We start from the raw sequence: 13988 nt of genomic DNA, 5'->3' as shown, positions 1-13988 counted from the left end.
TTGCTTCGGATATCAAATCCTTCCTCTTCTCCAATGGCTTGATCTCTGATCATCAATTTGGATTCAGACCAGGTCATTCTACTCTGGACCAGGTCATCCTACTCTGGATATGTTGCTTCTGCTGTCTCAACAATGGATGGAGGTCCTCAATGCCAAACAGGAAATCAGAGCTGTCTCACTTGACATATCACGTGCCTTCGATACGGTCTGGCACCCAGCTCTGCTCACCAAACTCTCCTCCTATGGTATCCATGGAAATCTCCACTCATGGCTTGCGGACCTCCTCTCTGGTCGTAGGCAACGAGTAGCCCTGAATGGATTTCTCTCATCTCCCCTTCTTGTTCTGGCTGGAGTTCCCCAAGGTAGTGTTCTGGGCCCTGTGCTATTTCTGGTCTTCATCAATGATCTCTTCCACTCTCTGGAAAATCCTCTCTATCTCTTTGCTGATGACTCCACTATCTGCCGCTCCATTCCTCATCCCTCAGATCGGCAGTCTGCAGCCTCCTCGCTCTCTGCAGACCTGGACAAAATCACAGACTGGTCAAACAAGTGGAACATGTCTTTCAATCCTGACAAATCTCACACTCTCACTATGTCTCTCCGAAAAGATCGACTGGAAAACCCTCCCATCTACTTTCTCAACAATCCTCTCCAAGAAGTTCTGTCGCTGAAGCTTTTGGGTCTCACTATCTGCCATTATCTTTCTTGGGAAAACCATATTTCCAAGCTGGCCTCCAAAGGCAGTCGCCGACTGGGCATCCTCCGTCGTGTGAAGTCCTTCCTTGGCACACCTGAGCTCCTGACCACATACAAGGCTTTCATCTGCAGCTTAATGGAATACTGTTCTCCCCTCTGGGCCGGTGCTCCTGCCTCACGCCAAGCTCGGCTTCATGCTGTTGAAACCAAAGCTTTCAGAATCATTGGAATCTCCTGCGATGAAGCTAACTCCGAGGGCCTTTCACTCACTCACCGCAGGCAGGTTGGTGGTCTTTCTGTCTTCTACCGACTCCTCTCCGGCCTTGCTCCCCCAACTCTCTCTGTGCTCTGTCCCCCCCCCCCCCCCCCGAATATTCCTTCAGGTCGCACAAGATCTGCCTGCAACCCTCTTATGGTTAAACTGCCAAAATCTAGGCTCTCTGCTCACCTTCACCCTTTCATTCCCCTTTTCTCCCACCTCTGGAACAAACTCCCCCACTCCCTTCAATCCCACTCCTCCCTCCAGGTCTTTAAAACAGCTGTTCACCACCATCTCTTATCTTCCCCCATCCAAAACCTTGATCTTTTCTACCCCCGCTAAAGCCCCAGTCCCAATGTTCCTGGACTGGTCTCCCCAGCCTCCTCACGATTCGGCGATTTTTTAAGCGAACCACAAGGAAACAGCACGAAATTGTTACAACAATTTAGGCCACGAATAATTTCAAAAAATGCCACCGGGATTGCCAGATCTGGTTGAGGAACGAATCAACAAGACAATATTTGCGAATCAACTTGATTTGTAACGAATGTAGTAGAATAATTTCGACGCAGAAAGAACTAGAACGAGGCAGTGCGACGTGTGAGCCGAAGTAACACGAAGTAGGCGAAGACGTACAACGACGTGTTACGAAACACAACGGAACAGGTAGACGGAGAACGGAAGCGCAACCAACGAGAACGAACTGGAACGTGTCAGAACGATGCAGTACGAATTGTTCGGAGGCTATAAATACCACGCATTTCTGTGGCGCTTCGCCAGTCCTCGAGAACATTTCCTTCCACGTTGGACCAGGTGGGCGACACCATGGTTGTTCTGAACATTCTGCAACTGGATCTGCAACAAATATGTAGGTAGAGTGAATGATACTGCATGAAAGACCCAGCTGTCAATGATACAAAAGTACTGGGCTAGCATGATGTTATATATTATTTTTTAAAATTTCATGTAACTAATAACCTGCAGGAGGTCGTGTGCTAGTTGTAGTCTCTGAAGAGGGGTGAGGATGACAACCCACAGGAGGCACAGTGACTTTAAGAACCACATAGTGATGAGTCACAGTGATGTGAGCGACTCTGGAAACTGACTTCGAGGAGAATCGGGCCCTTCTTATATACCCCTCGTACCCAAAATCGTGCTGGGGCTACTTGCATCGTTATATATACCGTTCTACATCGTCATGGTCGTTCTGTATTCTTTCTTCATCTCATACAGCCGTTGTAACTCCTTGTGCCTCGTTGCTTTGTCGCATAGCTGTTCGTTCTTAATCTTCTCTGCTTTCTGCGATTACCAACGACCGTCGTTCTTCCTCATTGCGCATCGAGTCAGGTCGTCCTACCACCGTTCTGTGTCTTCTCTCCTCGCGGCAGAAATTGAACCAGAACCACAACGGAAAGCGGCGATCTTAACAACGAAGCGGTGAGAGTCATAAAGAATTGCAAAGTAGAGGAAGGATTACACGCGAATACACAACGACAATGGGCGAATGTGATTAAATCATTGCGGCGCAACGACCGTTTTGAGCATTTCAAAACTGTCGTAGCGCATCCGCGAATCGAGACGATCTGCCCGATGCGCAAGGAAAGTTTAACAGAACAAGAACGAACTAAAAAGAATCAGAATGTCCAAAGCGATTTTCTCCACGAATGCCAGATCGTTGTGGTTCGCTAAAAAAAATCGCCACAGTAGGACTGGGGCTTAATTCACCCCAGATACACTTTTTCTGAAATTCCAACTTCTTTCCTGGAAGTCCTTGCAGTGTCCATATGTTTTATACCTCTCCCACCTCCCCCCAAGCCCTCTCACTCCCACAGTTCTCTCGATGTCCCTGCTCTAAAATGTTGCGTTTGTGTCCTTCCGCCTCTCTCCCCATCTTGTCTACCGCTCCCCTTATTTTTTGTGTTTTATGTGTCGGTTTGACTTTTTGTGTGATTAATGTCAGCTCTTTCACGAGTCTCGATCTTGTATATAAAAAAAAATAGAAAAAAAGTATTCAGACCCCTTCACATTTTCACATTTTGTTATGTTGCAGCCTTATGCTGAAATCGTTTAAATTCATTTTCCCCTCATCAATCTACACTCAATACCCCATAATGACAAAGAGAAAACAGGATTTTAGAAAGTTTTGCAAATTTATTAAAAAGAAAAAACTGAAATATCACATCGAAATAAGTATTCAGACCCTTTGCTATGACACTTGAAATTTAGCTCAGGTGCCTCCCATTTCTCTTGATCATCTTTGAGATGTTTCTGCACCTTGATTAGAGTCCACCTGTGGTAAATTCAATTGAGTGGACATGATTTGAAAAGGCACACACCTGTCTATATAAGGTCTCACAGCTGACAATGCATGTCAGCGCAAAAACCAAGCCATGAGGTTGAAGGAACTGCTTGCAGAGCTCAGAGACAGGATTGTGTCGAGGCACAGATCTGGGGAAGCCTAAAAAATTTTTTCTGCTGCATTGAAGGTTCCCAAGAGCACAGTGGCCTCCATAATTCTTAAATGGAAGAAGTTTGGAACAACCAGGACTCTTCCGAGAGCTGGGGCCGCCCGGCCAACCTGAGCAATCGGTCAAGAAGGGCCTTGGTAAGAGACGTGACCAAGAACCCGATGGTCACTCTGGCTGAGCTTCAGAGATCCTGTGTGGAGATGGAAGAAACTTCCAGAAGGACAACCATCACTGCAACACTCCACCGATCTGGGCTTTATGGCAGAGTGGCCAGACGGAAGCCAAACAGTTCAATCTTGGTTTCATCAGACCACAGAATCTTGTTTTTCACAGTCTGAGAGTCCTTTAGGTGCGTTTTTGCAAACTTCAAGTGGGCTTTCATGTGTCTTTCACTGAGGAGAGGCTTCCGTCTGGCCACTCTGCCATAAAGCCCTTTCCAAATCATGTCCACTCAATTGAAGTTACCACAGGTGGACTCTAATCAAGGTGCAGAAACATCTCAAAGATGATCAAGAGAAATGGGATCATCTTCATATATATAATGTCTGTACGGGGTAAACGTCGTAACCATAGCATGTATAATGCTGAATTATATCTTATTTAAGAGCTCTTGGGTCCAAATATTGCATGTGGAGGTCTAAAAATAGTAATATTCACCATTACGACCATAGTACCTGCTAAAAGATTAAGTAGCATTTGAATGTTAAATATAATATAATAGATATCATATTTCATATCATGTCTGCCATACAATGAACATATGTTTGCGATGTGAATTGCTGCTATCCACTGTTAAGGTTTTAATCGAACAAATGAACAACCCCTCCTCCAACCCCTCCGAAATTCCCCCATACCAAAAAAAAGTTATTGCTTATTTCTTCATTACAACTCAAAAGAGTTTGAATTAAATGTCCTGTTAGTTTGCTTTCTCATTGTAGTCTTCATGGTGCTTGAATGGTACTTCGCTGATGAGGTAGTGATCAGTTTGTCTCCTGATCCAGCAGCAAATCAGAATTGGCATCGAGCTTATAAATAATGATCAATGGTTGTAATTTTGAGTTTACTTTTGCCTGCATACTCACTAACTCACACAGGTAGTCGCTATTCTGCATCCCAGGTGTACGTCGGTCACAGTATGGCGGTGCCCATCCTCTGTGGCAGTGGCAGTGGTGCTTGTTATTGCAGATCTGGAAATCATGAAAGATGTTCAGTCAATCAGATTGCACAAAAAAAAAATCCTGTCTACAGGAAGGCAGGATGAAAGATACCATATTGGAATCCTGTATCTAACAGTTTCAACATGTGTATTTCTATATGCAGTCACGTGAAAAAGGAAGAACACCCCATGTAAAGTTTTGCCTTTTTCAACATATTTCAACATACAGCTATTTGATCTTCATTTCAACAATATCGATAGATAAAGGTGATATAATATAACAAATATCATGAAACATTTACATCTTGTAGTCCATTGTATAATTTAAATAAACATAAATGCAAATTTCACATGTGGAAAAAGTAAGTACACCCCTACATTTATCACTACTTCAAATACCTAAAATTAGAATCAGGTGCACCAGCTCAGGTGCAAATGATTAGAACATCGTTAGAGAGGATCTTGGAGGAACCTGTCTTATTTAAACCTCAGACATTTAGTTTGGTTTGCTCTTTGTTGTTGAAGTGTGCAGCGTCACCATGCCGAGATCAAAAGAGCTCTATGAGGCCTTGAGAAAGAAGGTTATAGTTACCTACGAGTCTAGGAATGCATTTAAAAAGATCTCCAAACAATATGAAATCAATCATTCGACTGTCCGGAAGATCATCTACAAGTGCAGAAGATTCCAAACAACTGCCAACTTGTTCAGGCCAGGCCGCCCCAGCAAGTTCAGCCCGAAAGCAGACCGCAAGATGCTGAAAGAAGTCTCTAAGAACCCCAGAATGTCATCACGGGACCTACAGGTAGCTCTTGCCACTGTTGACGTCAAAGTGCACAAGTCTACCATTAGAAAGAGGCTGCACAAATTTGATTTACATGGGAGGTGTACCAGGAGGAAACCTTTTCTGTCCAGAAAGAACATCAGGGCAAGACTAAAGTTTGCCAATGAACCAATGCCAATCAATGCCAATCAGGGCAAAGACCAGCACTTCTGGAACAATATGCTCTGGACAGATGAGTCAAAGGTAGAGCTATTTGGCCACAGTACCAGAAGACATGTTTGGCAAAAACAAAAGACAGCATTTGACCACAAGAACCTGATACCAACTGTAAAGCATGGTGGTGGAAATATTATGGTTTGGGGCAGCTTTGCTGCATCAGGGCCTGGGCAGCTCACGATCATAGAATCCACTGTGAATTCTTCGTTGTACCAGAGGGTGCTTGAGGATAATGTGAGGCCATCTGTCGGAAAGTTGAAGCTCAACCGATGGTGGACCTTGCAACATGACAATGACCTGAAACATACAAAGTAAATCCACCAAGGAATGGCTGAAAAGAAAGAAATGGTGGGTTCTGGAATGGCCAAGTCAAAGCCTGGATCGAAATCCCATCGAGATGTTGTGGGAGGATTTGAAACGAGCTGTGCATGCAAGAAACCCCTCAAACATCGCACAGCTGAAAGAATTCTGCATGGAGGAGTGGGCAAAAATTTCTCCCAGTCAATGCCAGAGACTGGTAGACAGTAAAAAGAAACGCCTACTTGAGGTTGTTTCTGCCAAAGGGGGCAATACCACTTATGAGAGCCAAGGGTGTACTTACTTTTTCCACATGCGAAATTTGCATTCATGTTTATTTAAATTATACAATGGACTACAAAATGTAAATGTTTCATGATATTTGTTGTATTATATCACCTTTATCTATCAATATTGTTGAAATGAAGATCAAATAGCTGTATGTTGAAATATGTTGAAAAAGTCAAAACTTTACATGGGGTGTACTTACTTTTTCACGTGACTGTACATACACACAGGGTGTCCTATAAGTCTGGAACCATCCCATACGTCTGGAACCATCCCATACATCTGGAACCATAAGGCAAAATGATGAAAACGTCTTGTATTGTTTCTAACAACTTCTAAAAAGTGCCAATAATATTAAACGGGGCCATTTTCGGATTTTTGTGCGGGATAAGCGAAGATTTAGTAATTTTTTCAGCTTCTTTCGTTTTGTTCCAATGCAAACCAAAGAAATACATGTGTGGATATCAAAAGATTTTTTTATTTCAACAATTTTCTGGATGAAATTATGCATTATTTGAAAAAAGTGCAAGTGTGCCAATATTTTTGGCCATGACTGTACATACGGAAGGGGTAGGTTCAGACTGGAAGTTTGGGACGATTACACCTCACAACCATGTAATTAATATGAAAATACGCATTGCGTAGAGTGAGAGCTTCGTCGACAATGGTCAGTCGATCGACTACGCAGCCCTCGCAAACATCTGCAGGCCTCGGCGAGGTTGTTTGATCTTGGGCTTAGAATTATAAATGAAGTAGGTGTAGCTGGCGGAAAACTGAAGTCTGTGTAGATGGCGGAAAACTGAAATCGGTGTACCTGGCTTAAATGAAGTCGGTGGAACTGGCGGAAAAAAGAAGTCAGTGTAGCTGGCGTAAATGATGAGCGGTTTCGAATTCAAAATCCGTTCTGTGCAGTATTGTGTTGTAATTTATTGATTTTAATCACCAGGTGAAAATAATTAATCGGTCGCGCCAGACCAAAGCAAGATCACGTGAGCATAATGGCGGATCATGGAAGGGACAAGATGGCGGATCATGGAAGGGACAAGATGGCAGATCATGGAAGGGACAAGATGGCGGATCACGGAAGGGACAAGATGGCGGATCATGGAAGGGACATTTGAAATGACAACATGAAATTTTGTTCCCAAGGGAATGGGGAATGACAGTGAAATTTTGAATGGATTTACATATACATGCAATTGCCATAGAGGTTCGCTTACGAAGCTCTCTAAAAACACCTCACCACCACGAAATTAAAAACACCTCACCACCACGTAATTAAAAACACCTCACCACCACGTAATTAAAAATACCTCACCACCACGAAATTAAAAACACCTCACCACCACATAATTAAAAAAGCTCACCACCACATAAATAAAAACACCTCACCACCACATAATTAAAAACACCTCACCACCACATAATTAAAAACACCTCACCACCACATAATTAAAAACACCTCACCACCACATAATTTGAAATACCTCACAACCACGTAATTCAAAACACCTCACCACTACGTGATTCAAAACACCTCTCAGCCAAATTGTTAAAAACACATCACAACCACGGAAGCAATAGTTTGAGGGGAGTAGTTCAGTGACAACACAGACACTGCACAGATATGTAGATATATAGATATATGACTGTACCTGAGTTGCTGTTTTGTCTTGGTTTACATCAACCATAATACAAACAATTATTTTGCACATATGTAATCGTAATATATGCGATATTACATTTTATAAACAATTGAAGTTGAAGATTTCAGTTGAAATTTATATATATATATACTAGCAGAAGTACCCGGCATTGCCGGGCGGGGGCGGGGAGGGGGAAGGGGAGGGGAGGGGTATGGGGGGGAGGGGAGGAGAGGGGGGGGGAGGGGAGAAGAGGGGGGGGAGGGGAGAAGAGGGGGGAGGGGGAGGGGAAGGGGAGGGGGAGGGGGAGGGGGGAGGAGATGGGGGGAGGGGAGGGGGAGGGATGGGAGGGGGAGAGGGGTGGGAGGGGGGAGGGGGAGGGTGTGGGGGGGAGGAGGGGGAGGGGTAGGGGGGAGGGGGAGGGGGAGGGGGAGGGGGAGGGGGAGGTGGGAGGGGGAGGGGAGGGGAGGGGGAGGGGGAGAGGGAGGGGGAGGGGAAGGAGGAGGGGGAAAAGGGAGGGGGAGGGGGAAAGGGAGGGGGAGGGGGAAAAGGGAGGGGGAGGGGAGAAGGGGAGGGGGTAGGGTGGAGGGGGAAGGGAGGGGGAGGGGAGGACGGAGGGGGGAGGGGGAAGGGGGAGGGAAAGGGAGGGCCAGTCAATAATGACGTTGCAGTTCTCATGGTCGGAGAGCAGCACAACAATCGCGACATCGTCCTGCATCTTCCCAACAGCACGAAGCGGATTTTGGAGACTCACCGATCCTGTGACGCCCTCCAGTACCGGCGTTGCCGGGTGGGGGAAGGGAGACCCGTACATTCCCAACCCGTACATTCGCCCTCTCGACTCAAGCTCACTCGGACAAAAGCCTCGCACAAATTACACCATGAAGACCCAATGGCCATGTCTATGCCACAAATCAAGTACGTGAGCGAGTCGGGCGCACTGAATTGAAAATATATAGAATGCTCATACTCCGTGAAAAGTGAAGCCGCCATGTCGCCATCTTGGTTAGCACGACTCGACCAACTCGCTTCGCGGATCTCGTTTGTTTTGAACGTGTGAATTACGTGCGAACGCGTAACTGTGAGTTTATGGCAGCAAGGAACATCACGTGATCGCTCTGAGCGAATCAGCGCGCTGCTCTGCCACCTGCTCAGATTCCGTGTATAATATTCCTCGCTGAAATGCGCTGAGGTAAATATGAATAAAAAATATGGATCTCATAAAGATGAAAGAAAAAAAAACTTATGTGGTGTGAATGGCAATGTTCCTCGCTGAAATGTGAAAAAACGCAATCGCTTTTCGCTCTGAAATACGTGCGAACGCGTAACTGAGTTTATGGCGGCAAGGAACATCACGTGATCGCTCTGAGCGAATCAGCGCACTGCTCTGCCACCGCCCCAGATTCCGTGCATAATATTCCTCGCTGAAATGCACTGAGGTAAAAATATGGTAAAAAAAATGTTATGAAATAATTTTTTTTATGTCGGCCATGTTCTTCCCAGGCTCAATGGCCATGTCTATGCCAAATATAAAGCACGTGAGCCTCTCTGTTTAGGAGTCTATCGGTAACATTACACACACACACACACACACACACACAAACTGTGTTTTTATATATATATATATATATATATATATATATATATATATATATATATATATGTATATATATATATATATGTATATACATATATATATGTATATACATATATATATATATATATATATATATATATATATATATATATATATATATTGTTGCAGTGTTTTGAAGCCCGTTCCCTTACAAAGGGGAGATTAAGCCCCTTTTTCCCTCTGGGTCTTCAAAACCGCGAGACCGAGTCGCCACTTCCGGGCAGACATGGAAAAGGGTTTCGGGACAATTTCACACGTACCTTGAATACTCACGCCGCAGCGGAAGCGGGGATCGAGTCTCGCACGGAACACGCGTAATTGCGTACGCCCGAGCGGATGGCGTACCATGTAACTCGTGCTGTTATCTTCCTATAGAACCCAATCAGAGCGATCTAATTCATGCCATGCAAGACCAATGATGGAAGGGACAAAACGGTCGAATCAGAAGGAATAACAGATTTATTTACACTATTGACAGGGATTTGGTAGAAGAAAAGGGACATGGCCGAACTTAATCAGTCTTACTTATTTCCCCAGACACGGGCCCGATCACTCACATGGGGAAATGGAAGAAGAATGTTCGCGCGCCGAACGTGCCTGCTTCGGTTGCTCCACGAACAGCTCACCCGGTCGTGGCCCTCTGGCTGTCACAGCACGTGTCCCGGCGAAGGCAGGCAGGCGGGAAAAACCTCGCGGCGCGTATATCGGCAAAGGCAGGCAGAAAGAAATACGCGCGTCTGTGGCCCGGCACGGGTCGTCTTTTACAGCGCGATTAATACTGCGCAGAGCACGGGGAGCAGGGCAAGTTCATGTGCAACGGGGTTATGTTCAACTCAACTGAACTGCCGTATTCTCACAACTCTGATCTCGTAACTGGTCTGACTTGCCCTGCGCTCATCTCATAACCGAGAACTGAGGTGGGGGCTCTGGGCACAGGGTTATCACGCCCCGCCCAAGCCCGACTCGAATGTTCCAAACCCCGCCTTTTGCCGCAGTGGTAAGTCACTCCCCTCGAGCCATGTTCGGCGGCTCGCGCTTACCGTTGGCTCCTCCTCCGCCTTCCTTCGGCCTCAGTCGACTTGTTCAGGCCTGCCTCGTGGTATTTGGTGCCAACACCAAAAGCATCGAAGCATCGTAAGGGCACCTAATTCTCATTATCCTACTCAACGCAAAACTAACACAGGAAAGGACTACACTTACATTTACTAAGAAATAACTGAGCTTGAAACGAGGCTACGTGTTGTAGTGTAACTAACTAGGAGGGGAAATTAACCTTTATTATAAAACCACAAAACCGCAACAATATATATATTGCTTCGGTTTTGAGATTGACACATATTGGTCATTAAAGGTTAAAGGGTTGCCCCCCATAGTTAGTCCACAAGCAACACGTAGGCCACCTTGTAGTATTAGTTATGTCAAAGTATGTGTGAGTCTAGGCCATTTCCCCGAGTAATATCTGCGTTGTGGAAAGACATGAGTTTAGGTCCCCTTCATTTTGCGTCCACCCTCCAAGTTCCACCTCTATGGGCATAATTGATCCCGCGCACCATTTGGCTGACCCCCTCAGTTTGTTACGCTTTGGCTACCCACAGCATTTATTACGCTTTGGCTGCCGGCAGCGTTTGCTGCCCTTTGCTCACTCATGAGTCGAGTAACACGAAGTAGGCCTAACAGGGAGGAGCACGGGGTCGGGGTGGGGCGGCGTCAAGGCAGCGCGTCAGAGGCGATGACGGTAAGGGCCACCAGCCAACCAGGAATCGAACGGCATGGCGTGACAGGGCATGGTAAGGCGCATCTGGTAAGTGCGACAAGGTTCGCGGGGCGTGCCTATAAAAGTCTTTGCACAAAGCCCTTAAAGAGGACTTATGAGAAGACTTGCCAGGACTGACTCGCAGAGGACGGCAGGACTGATTTGCACGAGAGGACTCGCAAGGGGAGAGCGCACGCGAGAGGACTTTGAAGAACTTGATTCGCATCGCTCGCGTTGGAGGCATTGCACTATATCGAGTATAACGTACGCGCCAGAGGAAAGGCAGCCAGACGCGCCGGTGGCGAATATCGCCTCCTCAGCCACGCGAGTAAATGCAGCAATAGCCGCCAGTGATAACCACCAACCGCCAGAGCCCAGACCCTACCGTTCGCCCCGTATTAACTCTTGTGCGCCAAACGACACGCGGAGAGCTCCTGCCCCTCTACTTACCATCTGCACGGGACGAGCCGGAGGCCGGAGGGAGCTGCACGAGAGCCATCCCTGGACGTGGTGAACATCATCCTGCAGCTGCAAGCCCTGTGTGAGTGTGTCTGTGTGTGAGACGGGCCCGTTTGTCCTGGGGATTAAGTTAAGACTGTTTTTAAGGATGCACTGTGTCCTCTCTTTTCTGGAATCCCTGTGTAGTGTAAATAAATCTTGTTATTCCTTTCTTCCCAATTCGATCGCCTTTGTGATTTCTCCATTGGCTAAGCATGGTACGAACGAGATCGCTAGAACCGGGGTCACCATATAAATGCCATGGATCGCGTGTACGCACCGCTCAGCGTCTCAGCACGCGTGATTCGTGCAGGGCTTATTTCCTCGTTTCAAGGCAGCGCGAGTAATTAGGTAATAGTGATTCTAGCCCTACGACCCTATTTCGCGCTGTCCGGGAAGGACATCATAGGTCCCGGGTCCCGTCGGCCAGTCAAAGACAACGGGACTAATCCCCCCTTGGTAAGGGGAGAAGGCCGGCGGCGAGATCCGCAACAATATATATATATATATATCAGTCACTATGCGACCTTCATATCATCAGTGGAGAACCGCCAGCCAGGTGTCCCATACAGCTGCTGCTGCACCTTGCTGGGAGCGATAAGCCCCGCCTGCCACGCGGTAACGTTATCTCTGGTATCCACTCATCATATGGAGTCGACCTGGTTGCGGTTGGGAGTTACTAATAATGGTATCTGTAATCTGGTTCTCCAACCTAATGAGCGGACAACATGACGTCATCGCCATGCACGTCCGCCTTGCCTGCAAAGTTCCAGAGGAACCATCTAGCAGTGCGTCATTACGGATTATAAATACAGATACTGTCACAAGTGCATGCAAAACTCACAGTTACCGACCTGGTTTCGCCCTTGTTGGGGCTTCATCAGGGCAACGCAGTGAGGCTTTCCATACACTTGTAACTCTGTGACCCTTTCGGTTTTTATATCAGTCACTATGCGACCTTCATATCATCAGTGGAGAACCGCCAGCAAGGTGTCCCATACAGCTGCTGCTGCACCTTGCTGGGAGCGATAAGCCCCGCCTGCCACGCGGTAACGTTATCTCTGGTATCCACTCATCATATGGAGTCGACCTGGTTGCGGTTGGGAGTTACTAATAATGGTATCTGTAATCTGGTTCTCCAACCTAATGAGCGGACAACATGACGTCATCGCCATGCACGTCCGCCTTGTATTCAGGCGGACATGCAGGCAAGGCGGACGTGCATGGCGATGACGTCATGTTGTCCGCTCATTAGGTTGGAGAACCAGATTACAGATACCATTATATATATATATATATATATATATATATATATATATATATATATATATATAAAGAAAAACCTGCTGCCCTCTGCAAGAAAGCTCAAATTGGGACTGAACTTCACCTTTCAGCATGAAAACGACCCAAAGCACACAGCCAACACTACACTGGAGTGGCTAAGGAACAAGAAGATAAATGTCCTTAAGTAGCCCAGCCTGGTGTTGGCTTCGCGGTTAGGGTGCCGGCTTGGGATCCTAGGATCCTGGGTTCGAATCCCGGTCGATCGCTAAATTAACGCCAGGGGGGTTGACTCAGCCTGTCATCCTTCCGATGTCGGCAAATTGAGTACCAGCTTGCTGGGATGAATGATCCCGGTGTGTACCCCGGTTTAGAATATGTACACCGTATCCCCGCGCATCGTAAGAGGCGATTAAGGGTTGGCGCCAGGAAGGGCATCCGGCCATAAAAACATTGCCTCAAACAGGGAACCATGATTGTCATGGGGCCCGCAAGGCTAACCCCTGCTCTAGCGGGGAAAATGGCCTTAAAACGATCATTCATTCATATCGTACCCCAGTCAGAGCCCCGACCTAAATCCAATCGAAAATCTGTGGCATAACTTGAAGATTGCTGTCCATCAACGCTCCCCACACAACTTGACTGAGCTTGAACAGTTTTGTGCAGAACAATGGCCAAATATTGCCCAATCAAGGTGTGCAAAGTTGGTAGAAACCTATCCCAACAGACTCACAGCTGTAATTGCTGTCAAAGGTGCTTCCACCAAGTATTAACTCGGGGAGTGGACACTTAACTTATCCACCCAAGATATTCTAGTTTTGTATTTTAAATTAATTTTCTGAAATTTGTAGAATTTGTTTTTCATTTGGAAGTTGTAGGTTACGATGTGTACACAAGATATGCGGAAAGATATGTGACCATGAGCAGGCCTGTTGTGATTGAAGTGATACCAAGGAAATACTAGAATGCGGCTGTTGCATGCCTTTATACATATCTGGATGTGGGTCCACTGGGG

At 46.4% G+C, this 13988-nt stretch overlaps 1 protein-coding gene across 1 annotated transcript in view; it reads right to left on the bottom strand.

Moving 5' to 3' along the window:
- LOC137421090 (zinc metalloproteinase-disintegrin-like jararhagin) overlaps positions 1-13988 on the bottom strand; it is a 299776-nt gene that overhangs the window by 16115 nt on the left and 269673 nt on the right. The window contains exon 18 of the mRNA XM_068106802.2: positions 4514-4610. Coding sequence (XP_067962903.2) covers positions 4514-4610 — 97 coding nt within the window. The remainder of the gene's footprint in view (positions 1-4513; positions 4611-13988) is intronic.

Source organism: Myxine glutinosa, chromosome 2, assembly GCF_964187855.1.
Source record: "Myxine glutinosa chromosome 2, kmMyxGlut1.1, whole genome shotgun sequence".
NCBI lineage: Eukaryota > Metazoa > Chordata > Myxini > Myxiniformes > Myxinidae > Myxine > Myxine glutinosa.
The sequence above is the reverse complement of the archived record's forward strand: the minus strand, read 5'-3'. Positions and strand labels throughout refer to the sequence as shown.